General features: G+C 47.6%; 1 protein-coding gene across 1 annotated transcript in view; it reads right to left on the bottom strand.

The window, feature by feature from the left end:
- Positions 1 to 14,757, bottom strand: part of exoc4 (exocyst complex component 4) — a 155,824-nt gene that overhangs the window by 137,296 nt on the left and 3,771 nt on the right. Inside the window, exons 3-5 of the mRNA XM_061253074.1 lie at positions 9,049 to 9,243; positions 5,022 to 5,215; positions 1,271 to 1,383 (exon numbers count right to left, since the gene is read on the bottom strand). Coding sequence (XP_061109058.1) covers positions 1,271 to 1,383; positions 5,022 to 5,215; positions 9,049 to 9,243 — 502 coding nt within the window. The remainder of the gene's footprint in view (positions 1 to 1,270; positions 1,384 to 5,021; positions 5,216 to 9,048; positions 9,244 to 14,757) is intronic.

Raw genomic sequence — 14,757 nt, 5'->3', positions numbered from 1 at the left:
TCAGGACTGCAGCAAACTCACCATGCCAACCGTAATGCCAACACCGTCACAATCATGACACTTTCATCCAAAGCAACGTACAGTCGATTTGAAGTTGATCTTATTGTGGCCCCACATTCCAGGGCCCAGTCAAGCACCTTAGCCACGAGGCTATCAGCTGCCCCACTTTACTTTCAGCATCAGCACCAGCAGAGTAATACCCACTGCTTACTTTGCAAATGAAAAACAAAACCTTTTTCAATACCGGTTACAGTTCCTGCCTCTGTACTGTATGTACCACCCTATAATCTCCATCTATACGCCCAGGGCCTAATTCATGCAGCATATGCGTAACATTGCAGGTCAATCCGAGTGACACGCGGCACTGATCTGATGTTAATCTGCTGCACTCTCTCGTCACCCCGAAACAGCACAGTCACAAAGAAGCTAATGTTTATGGCAAGTTAATGGACTTGGCTTTTTCAGCTGCGGTTTGCGCAATAATTACCACAATTACCGACGACGAATGAAGTGCTCCCAGGCCATTAGCCAAAGCTGCACTTAAAGCGAGCGTGACTCTGCACCGGCGGAAAGGACCCGGTGCTACGGGGAGGCCTTCGGGCCCAGTGGCCGCCGTTCACACAATACAGGGGAAAACAGCAATTAGCGCAGGGCTTTCATTAGCGGAGAAGAACATTTTGCACCCATTTTGTTAAATTCCACACATGCAGAAATAATTAAGGAGAGACTTAATAAGGTAAGAGGTTTTGAAGGAGGGCGGTGTGCGCGGGGGTGGTGACGATCTCTGGAGGGCTGGCAGACGGGCTATGACGGGGATGCGCGACATCATTCATTTTCCTGAATTATATTTGGCTCTGAGAATGGTTCCCTCCAGGAAGCATGCGGAGCGGAAATCAAATAAACAACAAAAGCTGAATTGGCTCTCACTACCTCACAAAAGACAAACATACCTAGGGCCACTTGCCCCGGATATTAATTAACGCATCATACATCTTACAGAAAAAGATAACACTTTAATGAATATATCATCTACAATACAACCATAATGTCATTATAAATTCATGACCGGCGTTCAGTAATATAGCAGGTAGTTGTGCGAATGAAATGTAATGAGTTTTTCCGCACGCAGTGTGCAGGTATTAACTGTGCCAGTCTACCACATCGACTCCCACTACAGACACAGGAAGGAGACAGACTGTAGCAGCGCTAAGCTAACGGAGTGCCAGACTGACAGCGTGTGATTGCGCTCATGGGGGCGAGCGTGACTTACGGCTGGAGCAGGCGGGGGTGCCGAACTGGGAGGATGAGTCCATGAACTTGCGGGGAGTGGAGAGGGAGCCCACATCCAGCAGGGGGAGGGAGGGCGGCTCTTTGGGCCCAAGGCTGCGAGGGGGACAGAGTCCATCATTATCTTCAAAGTTAAACATCACTGAGAACACCATTTAGTACGCACAGAACCAGTAACATGACCAATGATTGGTCACAGTCAGAAATGGGTCACATACGTAATTGCTTTGGATTCAAGTACTTTTCTGTGCCCGATTGATCTTGTCTGGAGTCAAACAAGAGGACCAGATGGCGGTTTTCACTATTTGAGAGTGTTGCAATACACAATACGAGCTCGGTGAAGTGTACAAAAGTATTTGAATCCAAAACAATGAAATCATTGACACAGTAATTGGTTCCTGGTCACGGTATTTGTTTTGCACCAACTGTTGATGCAAAAAGCATTCGTTATTAGTTATGTAGGGCTAACAGGTCTTGCATATGCTAAAGGCCTGAGCCAATCAGGCCCGACCTGTGAAATGAGCATCCCTACAGTGTTGACGTGACGCTGAACGGGGAACTCATCAAGTCATCAGGCACGAGGCAGGAGAGCATCAAACAGCGCGGGATTACCACGATAAATCAATATTACCGTTTACAGAACAGATGGAATTGTCTTGGGTACCTCTCGCTGCACGCACTTCTACATATTACCAATTTATATAGTTGGACATTTTACAGAAGATTTAGTGCTTCGGTCAAGGGCATATCAAGAGTCAAGATGCTTACAAACGGCAGCACATTACAAGGGTAAACATACGGCGAGTGTAGGAATCTTATTCTCGGTTATGTAGGTCAACAATCACTCATCTCATTCCCCTTATGAGCACTTTGCCTTTCAACACGTTGACGGATGCTGAATGGATTTTACAAGCATTTTACCTCGTCTTCACACCCCACTTGAACAGGAAGCCAAGGAAGGTCTCAATGCAGGGACGACTGAGATGAACTTTTAATAAATAAAATGTTAACGTAGATTCCATTTTGTATTTCATTGAGTTTATTTATAAGAATCTGTAATGGAGGCAGTAATTGACACCTGTCTATTTGGGAAATACAATTACTTGTTAAAAATCGGTCTCCATCTGAGCAACTTTCTCAAATACAGCTGACTGCCGAGGTGATTTATTTTATACACCAATCTTTATGACAGATGCCAATTATTTTCCACCGTGAATGTATGTACAGTATTGAATATCACCAGGTCAGGATATGGGATTTTTCCCATGGGAAATATGTTACACTAATTTGTACATTTTCATTACTCTGAAATATTAACTTTTTGATGTACGCTTTAATTCAATATTTTCATTCAAGGGTTGCATGACAAAATGGAATATTGCCAACATGAAAAGAAAAGAAAAACATTCTCAGTTTCTATAGCAATATGTGGCTCAAAACTGCATGAAAGATATCTACATTTCCTTGTAATAATTTTAGCCATACTTCCATGGCAACCGGGTAGCTGCACAAACAAAACAAAACATTATAACCATGAAAACAAATTAACACGGCATTTAACATAAAACTTTGCTAATTTCATGTAATTGAAAATGTTGCATGCTCACAAAAACAAGAATGCAATAAGAATAATTTGGCTTTGAAGATGTTATTACTGAAATAATGTTCCCAGCAGAAGCTACGGTGGGACTGTTCAGAGCTGGGGTCCACATCTCCCCCTGGGGGGCTCCAGAGTGCTGACACCTCCAGAGAACGAGGCTTCCTTCAAAGCGTAACGGTAACAGATTGGCCCGATCCCAAAAACCACTGCATGGGGTCCCAGATAACAGTCATTTCTGGGAGGCTGTGAATTTAAGGCTCATTCATGGAGACTGATAACATTCAGTACATCTGAAGCCTGCACGACTGGCTTCATGAAACAACATGGAGCCCCTACTGGAGGGGAATTGTGTTTTAAAGCAGGTCAAGGCTGATTTTGAGGTAATTCAAAGAGCCAGAAGTTATCACCCGAGTCAGCACAGTGCGACTATAACTGCGGGATGTGTAGAGCCCTGTGTTATGATGGTAACTGTGGGATCTGTAGAGCTCTGTGTTATGATGGTAACTGTGGGATCTGTAGAGCTCTGTGTTATGATGGTAACTGTGGGATCTGTAGAGCTCTGTTATGATGGTAACTGTGGGATCTGTAGAGCTCTGTGTTATGGTGGTAACTGTGGGATCTGTAGAGCTCTGTGTTATGATGGTAACTGTGGGATCTGTAGAGCTCTGTGTTCTGATGGTAACTGTGGGATGTGTAGAGCTCTGTATTCTGATGGTAACTGCGGGATCTGTAGAGCTCTGTGTTCTGATGGTAACTGCGGGATCTGTAGAGCAGTAACTCGCAAGGCGACAATAAGGGGGCCACAAACATGGCAACCGAAAAGCAGGAAACGGAGCCTGGGGTCCGGAATAAAATAAAAAAACGCGAGAGAACACTTCCAGAGCAGGAGGTCACGACTCGCACTTGCCAAGTGCGTAACACAAGTCTCCCTCAGATGTCAATAACCTCTGATAGCTGTTTAGGGAAAGCAGCCATTATAATGGAGTATCTCTCATCCTCAGCCCCGGAGTGAATTATTTCTGCTGAACAGAAAAAGGACCGACAAGGCCAGTCTCCAAATCTTTTAAAAGCAGTATAATAATATAAGTGCAAGCTAAAAGCCCAGCCATATACCTGACTGTAAGGCAGGGAGAAGTAGGGATTTACTGATGGGGCTGCTCAACGATTCGAAAAATAACGGTCATCCTCCTAAACAAAACATCCATCATTCATTATAGTTCTACGGCAGTGCATCCTGGGTAAAAGTCGACCGCGCACTCTCTCCCGCGCTGCTGGTTGAATCCGCTTCGCAGGACAACATCATTTCGAGTTTCTTCCAAAACTTCCTTAGCTGAATTTGGACCAGTCATTACGGCGGGAATCACTCTAAATGGCTTCATAATGGACTGCGGCTCTGCAATTTTGCGCCATCAAAGCGAGCGCTACAGGAAGTGATCAAGCCGCCATTAGCGCGTGTTAATGCACTTCTCAAACTAATTTAATGTGCGCTGCCGAAGTCTAGGTGCTGAGTATCTTCAGGAACAAGAACGCACGGTGAATGCTGAGATGACATGAACACGCCGTTACTTCTCCCCACCTGTTCTTCATACCGTATCGCTCATACACTCATTCTGTATGAACCGTATGTCACAATTCATTTGAAAATTAAACCAACTGTCATTTTAGAGGGAAACATTAACCAAACAGGGAGGAGACCCTGGCCTCTTCGTTAGCATAATGAACTTAACTTAGTGATTGAGTGATGCTACATGTCAGTTCGCTACACTGTTGTCATGTCGTTAGAGAGGTCTGGAGTTTGTAGCTCATCTAACTGAATTATGTTCTCACATAATACTCCAGGCCTGATTTACCAAGACCTTTAGCACGTGCAAAACTAATAACACAGCCAAAGGTTTGTGCAAGACATTACCTCAGGAGAGAAGAGTTGCCCTTGGATAGTTGCCCCCGCACTGGGTGTGCCGAAGTGTCCCTCAGCAAGACACCTAACCCCCAATTGCTCCAGATGAGTGTACGTAAATGAGCGAATTGAATGTTAGCTTTGCGTATGCTAAAAGGTTTAGCATGTGCTAAAGGCCTCAGTAATTCAGACTGTGTGGAGTTAGCGTAAGCTTCATAACCGGGCGTGGCCGCTCACCCTTGGGCCCGGCCGCGGTCCTTGTCCTTGCCCTTGTGGCCCACGCGGCTGGTGGACTTGATGTAGAGGTGGCGGTGCAGCTCGTCGATCAGCACCAGGTGGATGTTGAGCTTCTTGCTGTGGAGCTCCAGACGCAGGTCACTCAGCCCCTCCACCTGCAGGAGGGGCCCCTCCAGGGACTCCACCGCCGACACCTGGGGACACACCACACACCTGAATACACCTGAGCACGCGAGCCTTCGAGCACCCGAGCCTTCCAGGGAATACATCGCTGACACCAGGAGTCATACCACAGGCCTGAACACACTACAGAGAGCCCTCCAGGGACTCCACAAGGTGTCATTGTGAGTCTGCCATTGCAGAAAATCTGAGTAGACAGCACAGCAGAAACACCTGGAAAGACGACAGGCAGCCAGGACCGAGACAATTAACTTCCGGTTTGGCTGGGAGCTTTGCATCGCATCGTGACCACGATGTAGTGTGAAGGAAAGCGTGTTGCCAATGGGGAGGACAGAGTAATAGTGGTTATATAGTGAAACAAGACATCCAACCAGAGGTCTGCAGGTTCAAAAACCAGCCCAGCTAACACATAACAACGTTTAGCTGGGAGGTCGCTGCACTTTTGAGTAAAGTACAGGAATGTGAAATGTGAATATCAAACTGTCTAAGGAAAGTCGGCTAAATATAATCCATGTGAGAACAAGGCATCTGATAAAAGAACAAATATATACCATAAATAACACTGGATAATTTTACTGTAGAGACAGGACATCACATGAAGTATCGGGCACAGGAATACTGTGTGAGGAATAATGGGGAGTTGATGAACCTGAGCTACAGGCATAATGGCACCTGCGGGTTTCTTTAAGTGAAGCACTTCATGACGAGCTTGCTCCAGGCTCTCATGCCTGTATCAGGGTCATAAAGAGGCGGGATGACCGTGCCTCAATGAGACCCGGAGGGACGACACAGAGGCTTTCAGCAAATTACCCAAATCCCTTAAAACGCACGCACGCACGCGTTTGTGGAACGCAGCTGGGAAAGTTACCGGTAACCCAGAGAACTGCCCACTGTTTCTTTTCGCCATGGCAACAGGAGCATAAACTAGTAACAACAAAAAAATACGCACGGACATTGGCTGCCCAGCGAATGGCGGCTCTCCTCAGAACATTAGCCTCGCCAGCAGACCCTCTCACCATTTCATCATTACCCGGCGGAACTTGTATGTTTACATTTAATAAATCTTTGCACCAGTAAATTATTATTTTTTCCTATTAGAAGGTACTAATAATTAAATGATAGCACTCCGGAGAGCCATTTCAGCTTCTTGTTGCTTCTCCGTGGCGGAGAAGGGGGTCGTGGGAGGTTGGGGTGGGTGGGGGTGCTAGGGTCAAGTGTGTGCAGATGCAAATGAGGTGTGCATTAGTTGCGAAACTCGCTAATGCTATACATCATCCCATGCCCTGTAATAATAAAATGAGTGTGTGTGTGTGTATATCGGTCTGTTGTATGTGTGTGTATGTATGCGTGTCTCATTACCAGCCAGGCAGGACGAGGAACGATGGGTTGGTTAACATCGTTAGGGAGCTCATGCTGTCGAACTAATCACAGAAATGAAGTCTCCTGCACATTAGAGACCCCTCATCAGCCCCCTTCAGCTGGGGAGCACAGAGGGAGACTGTGTGTGTGTGTATGTATGCGTGTATGTGTGTACAAAGAGTGTGTTTGTGTGTGTGTCTGTGTGTGTGTATGTATGCGTGTGTGTATGCGTGTGTGTGTGTGTGCGCGCGAGTCTGTCTGTGTTCATGTGTGCGTGTGTGTGTACAAAGAGTGTGTTTGAGTATGTGTGTGTGTGTGTGTGTGTGGGGGGTACATGTATGGTGAGTCTGTGTGTGTACGTGTATGGTGAGTGTGTTTGTGGTCGCGTGTGTGTGTGTGTGTGTGTGTGTGTGTGTGTGTGTGTGTGTGTAGGGTGTGTCTGTATGTGTATGTGTATGTGTATGTGTATGGTGAGTGTGTGTGTTTGTGGCTGTGTGTATGGTGCATGTGTATGGTGAGTGTGTTCGTGGTCATATGTGCGTGTGGGTGGGAGTGTGTGTGCGTATGGTGTGTGTGCGTGTGTGTGTGTGGCGCAGGGGCTAGCTTTGTTTATGACAGTTTGTCACTCTTGTCTCTGCAGCGTGTTCAGCGAGCTCCTCTGGGCCCCTCGCACTGTGGCCGAGAGGGAGGGAGGGAGGGAGAGAGAGGGAGAGAGAAAGCGGCAGAGAGAGAGAGAGGGAGAGGGAGGGAGCAAGGGAGATAGAGAGCACAAGGGAGAAAGGTAGAGTGATAGAGAGGGAGGGAAAGATAGAGTGATAGAGGGAGAGAGAGGGAGAGAGCGAGGGAGTGGGGGAGGGAAGGCGTGAGGGAGAGAGAGTGAAGGAGGGAAGGAGGGAAGGAGTGAGGAGAGAGGGAGAGGGAGAGAGTGAGAGAGAGGGACGGAGAACCCAACTGACAGATGAGCACAGTACTGAGTGATGGGCCATTTATGATGAGGAGAGAGGAACAGAGAGAGGGAGGCAGGGAGAATGGGAGAATGAGAAAAGAAATGAATGTAATGAAAGAAGGGGAAAGACAAAGTTAGAGGAAGGGAAGAGAGATGGAGAGAGAACCTGAGATAGACAGATGGGATGAAAAAGCTCAATCTTTTCCCCGAAAGACACGGACACAGAGAAACACACAGGGTGTCCAGCCTTGTGAATCCTTAACCTTTCCATCAATCAAGGTCTGTGTGTACCACCAAAAACAACATCCCTTTTCATACAGAAACCACTCCAGTGGTCTGCGTGCGAGCATTCATGGCTGTAATGTACGTGCTTTCAACACTCTTTTCTGCGTGCAACAGGCAATAAAGTATACTTTTCCCTACTATCAAGTATATCTAATTTATGTTCAGGGCCTCATAAAAGGCGTGCGTCAACAATCAGTGAAAATCAATTTTAATGTTTGTTTTGGTTCCCGTGTGCAATAAATTAAGATGTACTCTGTAAAAATACCTGCCAATTAATTAAAACAAAGTTTGACTACAAGCAACACCCAGAGCGGGTTGCATATGGTATCGGGATTGGCCTACATGCCAAACATGAACCGCCGTCAGTGGTCTTCTGGGCAGCCTATCCTGTGCAAACGCACGCGCGGAGCTGGCATTCACGCCCGCGCCACGGCACATTAAATATTCACCGGCCAATACCCCGCACTGGTTCTGCATAATCTCTCCACCGGAGCTTTAATACCAGCCACAGCTCCGCTACCGGTCACCTCGTCAGGGGGGAGCGGCTGTAATTCCCAGCCCCCCTCTCCCCCCCGCGGAGCGGATCTTCCTGCATTAGCCGGAGCAGGTGGAGAGCCGCCGGAGCGATAATGAGAACGCTAACCAGCCCCGTCGTCCGCCGCCGCGCCGCGCCACACAAAGGAACGGGAATCATAATTTCAATTTAAATGCAGGGATCTGAAGCATGCAACACTGTCAGAATTACATCAATTAATGTGAGCGTAAAACACAGGGAATGTTGGGTGGGTGTGTGTGTGTGGGTGTGTGTGGGTGTGTGTGTGTGGTATGGGGGAATGTGTTCATGCTTCAGAATTCATTAGGCAGTGAGGGCTACAGTGGTGGACGGGGGGCGGTTCCCAGTTTGACAGACAAACACACACAGATGTTTCGCATGGGTTATTATGGTGGGCAATGTGTTTTTTGCTGCTCCCCCATGCACACGCGCGCACACACACACGTGTGCACACACGGACACACACTCTAACCAGCATGTGAGTGGCACGCACACGCACACAGACACACAGATACACAGATACACACTCTTACCAGCATGTCAATGGCATGCACACACACGCGCACACACGCAGACACGCAGACACGCAGACACACAGACACACAGACACACCGACACACACACACACACACACACGCAGACACACACACACGCAGACACACACACACACACACACACACACACACACACACACACACTCTTACCAGCATGTCCGTGGCGTGCAGGTAGTGCTTGCTGGACATGCAGGCCTCCAGCTTCTGCGGCACCTGCTTGATTTTCTCGATCTCGTCCAGCAGGTTGAGCACGTGCTTGTGCTCGATGCCCTCGATCCACAGCTTCCTCAGCTCGTCCCGCTTACAGTGCAACAGCATCTTACAGGACAGCAGGTTCTCCTTCACCTGTGAGAGAGATAGAGAGTCATCCTGCTTTCAGTGCAACAGCATCTTACAGGACAGCAGGTTCTCCTTCACCTGTGAGAGAGAGAGAGAGAGAGAGAGAGAGAGAGAGAGAGAGAGAGAGACAGCAGGTCCTTCACCTGCAGGAGAGAGTGTTCTCCTCTCACAGGAGGATCAGGGGGTGTACCATGAAGCAGGATCAGGGAGTTAGCTGGATCAGTTCAGCGTAAAGCCTGTAACAGCTGCTTTTCTTCAGTCCATGCTCCAGCTTTGGAAGGGTTCTGGGTTTTACTCTGTCAAGTTATGCAGCTAACTCCATAATCCTGCTTCAAGAAATACCCAACACTCCTTACAGGACACAGTTCTTCTGAACCTCTCCTTTAGAAACAGAAACAGAGAGGCAGCAGGAAATTAGCATATTAGCACTGAACAGCAGTTTGAGATGCAGCCTTCAATCTACTGCATGACAAACTGCCTTTTCACCAGAGAAATACAAACACTAAAACAAACAAAACTAAAAATAATAGCAATAATAAATAATCAAAAACTGCATTGAATCTTTACAGCATTTCCACAGATCTAGAAGCAGTGAAGAAACTCAGTAGTCTCCAACGATCTCTTTCGAAAGTCTTGGTCCAGGTGAGGGAAAGTAAGGCTGCATAAGTTTTTGGGTTTCAGTTAAACATCACACACACATCTCATTCCCCAATAGAGACTGTGTATCTGGGAGAAATGGAAAGCCCTATACACACTTATTGAGTGAGTTAGAGGCAGTAGCCATCAAATCTACCATCTGAAGTTGCCCAGATTGGCTTAGTGAAGCCCCAGATTTGCCTGCGTGCTGAGCTGCGCACACGAGCTGCATAACAAACGCCCTGATTAACTCTGAAAAGACTCGGGAACGAAACAGAACCACGTGTCGGCGCCGCGGAGCGGAAATCACGCCCTTCAATCACGGTCAGTTTCACCCGCCGTTCTCGGTGAGGCCGCGCGGAGCTCACTGGGGAAAGGACACGCGAGTCCTAGCCGGCACGTGTCAGTAGCACGGCCAGCGATACCCGCTGGAAGCTTCCCTTTCCAAACGTGAAGAGGTATGTCCCATTTCTCCAGAGAGGGCTCAGCGAGAAGGACGGTGAAATCGGGGGAGAGAGGCACGCAATGACGTTGGGCTCTCCTGGGCCCTTTGAGGGAGGTCAGTTGGAGGGAGGGGGGCGTTACTCAAGCGCTTCCCGTACATGACGGAGACACCTTCACAGCTCTGCCGTCTTTTTTTTGTTTTTCGCTTCACACATCTTCCCACAATCCCCCCCCTTCCAGTCCCACTTGCCAGCTGGATGGGGAACACAGAGTATGACAGTTTCAAAGGGAAGGAAAAACAAGACAACGCAGATTGAATTTGACTGCGCGGGGACCCTGGGGGGACCAGACTGTTAAACCCACTTCACCAGGACAGATTAGCGCGAGAACGACACCGATAAACAATGTGTAGCACACAATTTCAGTGTGTGGCAAAAGATACAGGAGTCAGGAGGTGCAATCTGGGAACGTGTGATTACCGAATGCTCAACAGTAGCATAGGCCTCCAACTAGGATGTCGATAAGACAGCATACAGTTTCCACGTGATCATGTGTTTGTCAATCACATGGAAGCTGCAAGGCCTTGCTGCTGATTTGCTGTCTTTTCACCCAATGCATAAAAGGGTTGACATTTATTTCCTTGGGAACGCACAGCCTCTGATGTTTGGACGTTTACTACCACATCAGGAATAATTAAATGAAAAAAAGACTATAGCGGCGATGATTGTAATTGCATCCAGCCTTATACCAAACTCTACCAACCAGAACATTCCTTGTTAAGTACCTATACCAACATAATATTTATGTATATCTTGCATGATTATGTTTGTTACTTATTCTCCTGGGCCTGTTCACAGGCAGTTGTGAGCCTCAGTGGTCATCTGCTGTCTGTTAACCATTTTGTATGACAATGAATAAAAACTAAGCAGTGAGCTACATTTTGGGAGGTTTTTTGAGCCGACAGCCAAACAACCCAGTAACCTTCGCATATATGTATGAGAGCTGAAGCTGAGCAGGGTGGGCCTCTACTCGTGTCCCTGGACTCTGGCCGTTCCCCTGGACTCTGGCCGTTCCCCAGGACTCTGGCCGTTCCCCTGGACTCGGGTCGTTCCCCAGGACTCTGGCCGTTCCCCTGGACTCTGGCCGTTCCCCTGACCTCTGGCCGTTCCCCTGACCTCTGGCCGTTCCCCTGACCTCTGGCCGTTCCCCTGGACTCTGGCCGTTCCCCTGGACTCTGGCCGTTCCCCTGACCTCTGGCCGTTCCCCTGACCTTTCTATGCTAGCGTGACAAGCAGCGTCTCAATGGGGTCGGCACCGGCTTCTTCCAGGGCAACTGGGCTCGCTAAACCGCACTCCAAACACTGCTGGCCGGAGATGACCCTTTCACCTCCGTCACCTCAAGAAACGGGACCTGGAGTGTTCATACTCTTGTGAATTCTTTCTGCAAAAAAATTGCACATATGAGCTCTCAAGCAAGTCTGCATTTCATTTTTATTATTGGTTACAACTCATGATCGTGTCATTGGTCACGATTCATTTTCTTGTCTGTCAAAGTGACGGGCGACTTATTCTTTCAGTCAAAGCTTCAGAAATTTGGTAAATTGCGAGTAACTGTCCGTAAATGGCAGCCTTCGATGAAGGCATTTTATTATCCCTTCAAATAGGTGCCGTCGCAGAATCTTGTCAAGAAATGCTATCCCACGCTAAGGACAAATAACACATCAAGTTTGTTATCCATGGATACTTCTGAATGTCCGGGATCTTGATTCATTTCACAATCTCTGCTATTGATTTAGGAGAACGCCTGACGTCATCCTCATCAGAGCGTGGATGGCATGGCGGATTCGAACACACACAAGTCACAGGAAGACATTTTGTGTGCATCGAACAGTGTGTGATGGTCCCAACCGATCGTCCCACCCTCCCATCCTTGTAATGCCAGGCCAGCAGTGCGTTTCCCTGCAAAGCTCCAGGTCACATTTACCCGGGCACGGTGTGGATTCAGTTCCACAGTGTGGGGCCCATCTGTGCTTGAGAGCAGCACCTTAACAGGATGAGCCACCCAACAACCCCTAATTTCATTTCACACTTTTCAAATTAATTTGTCAACAGTGCCACCTACAAGATATAGCCTGATTTCACTACAAGAAATAAAACGGCTGAACATAGCTGAAGGTCGGAAATAGCTGAGATTACAAAAAAGAAAACAGAGAACTACTTAAATAATGGAAAAACAAGCAGGCCATTTGTAATTCCATTTTAATTGGATTGTACAAGTTCCAATCAATACAGGAACACTGTGATTGAAGTGCACACATTTTCGTGCACGTGTATGGTTCTTGGCTCGCATGGGCACGTACATCCAGGGAAACACCAGTCAGCAGATTATCTCGTCGTCTCGGCCTCATCATCAAGTCCTTGCCAGCTGCACAATTCCTTTCGCACTTTATGTCCATCTCAACAGACGGACTTGCCGGCACCCGACTAACCAGCAGGGGTCGCTGGGGACCGAAAAAATGCAGATTCCAGTCAACAGAACACTGCCTAACCCAGCACAATGCTCCCGCCAATGATACAATCACCCTGCGGGGTCACCAGCCACAGCGAGCACTGATCCAATCCCAGACCAGGGGGGCTCATCCGTCCACTAGACCTGCCATTAAGTCCTGCTGTTGAAACCTCCAGCTGGCGGTAAGCTAACCAGCTGATTATTGTCGTTAGACCTGTCACATGGGGCAGTGCCTATATTACGGGGCTGATCAACCCTGTTCATACAGATCTACAGTCCAGTAGGTTTTCACTCCAACCCTAACAACCCCCTAACACACCTCATTCAACAGTTAGAGATCACACTGAGCTACTAATTAGGTGTGCCAAATTAGGGTTGAAATGACAATCTCCAGGAGGGGAGATCTCCAGGAACGGGGTTATGTAGCCCTGCACTAAAACAAATGTGCCTGAGCCCTTTCAGTCCCAAGAGTGCCATATAGCACTCAAGCGTAACTACCATAAAATGCCAAGCAACCTTATATCTTTTTAACCAATCAAAATGACTGCTATATTATCATTTTGAGGTCCTATTAAAACCTTACTAAATTCTCTCAACTTTCACAACCAAACCCCTTGAGATTTGGGCGTCGCCACTTCAAATTGGGCTTGGGACTGAAAGGGTTAACCGAAGCAGACAATTCTAAAGCAGCACATTCTATGTTCTACCATGACCATATTGGACTATAATGGCAGTAATAGAGGACTTGGCATGACTCTGCCAAAGGCAGATGGACTGGACGGAATTTTCCGTTCTCCATTTCACACAGTGGTGCGAAAGGAGCTCCTAAGACTGTGTCCGACTGCTGCCAGGTCTGGAGAGAAACGTTCACGAGAGCCTGACGCAGAGACTGCCCACTGGAGACGAGGATAATGAACATGACATTTGGATGATGCCGCATCCTAACCTCTGACTGAAATGGGAAACTGGTACAAATCTTGCTTCGTGTTAGAACAGCACTTCCCAATTTACAGCTCCCCAAATTGAAATGCCGACGGCGCCTCGAGAATCGGCATCACCTCCAGGCGAGAGGCACAGCTCTGAAGCGTGTTTGCTCTTCAACGCAATCACCGCCAAGTCAATAACTACTGTATATCCAACAGTCTAGGACGTATCCTGTACTATATACCACAGCAGTGTAGTATAATGGCGAAGAAACTGGCTTAACTTAAGGTTTTGATTCCCAGGACTCTGCCATTGTACCCTTGAGCAAGGTACTAAACCTGAACTTCAGGATATATCCAGCTGTATAAATGGATACAGTGTAAAACAATGAAGTGTTTTGAAATGTAACAGTGAAATGTAATGTAACATAATTCAGTGGAGTGTAATGTAATCGGGGTGGGAAACCAAAACCAACCATAAGTCAAATGCTGGTAAAGTGTATTTGTGGCTGCTACAACGGTCTACTCTACCAGCCACTTTGGCAGGTAACCACCCATCACTGGGAGGTGCTGTTCTATTCTAAGCATCTAATTGTCTGATGAAACTGTAAAATTAGCTGGTGAATTTTGGGATGTGGCCAGCGGACTAAAACATCCATGTCCTTCTGCTCCAGACTCCAGGTCAGAGTCGGCTACTAGGCCCAGACATGAACCTGTAATCCCCACTGCTCTTCTGGTAAGGGCCTTTACCAGCCCCCTGCAACCTGAAAGAGTGTTGCTTACAGTGATATATAGATTACAGATTTAAACCCTGTTCCTGGAGATCCTACCATCCTGTAGATTTTCACTCCAACCCTAATTTGGCATACCTGATTCTACAAATTAGCAGCTCAAGAAGATCTCTAGGTGTTGAATGAGGCGCGTTTTGTTAGGGTTGGGGTGAAAATCAAGAGGATGGCAGATCTCCAGGAGCAGGGGGTGGTCCACTGGTCTACAGTGATTTCAATG

Source organism: Conger conger, chromosome 8 (assembly GCF_963514075.1).
Source record: "Conger conger chromosome 8, fConCon1.1, whole genome shotgun sequence".
Taxonomy (NCBI): domain Eukaryota; kingdom Metazoa; phylum Chordata; class Actinopteri; order Anguilliformes; family Congridae; genus Conger; species Conger conger.
The sequence above is the reverse complement of the archived record's forward strand: the minus strand, read 5'-3'. Positions and strand labels throughout refer to the sequence as shown.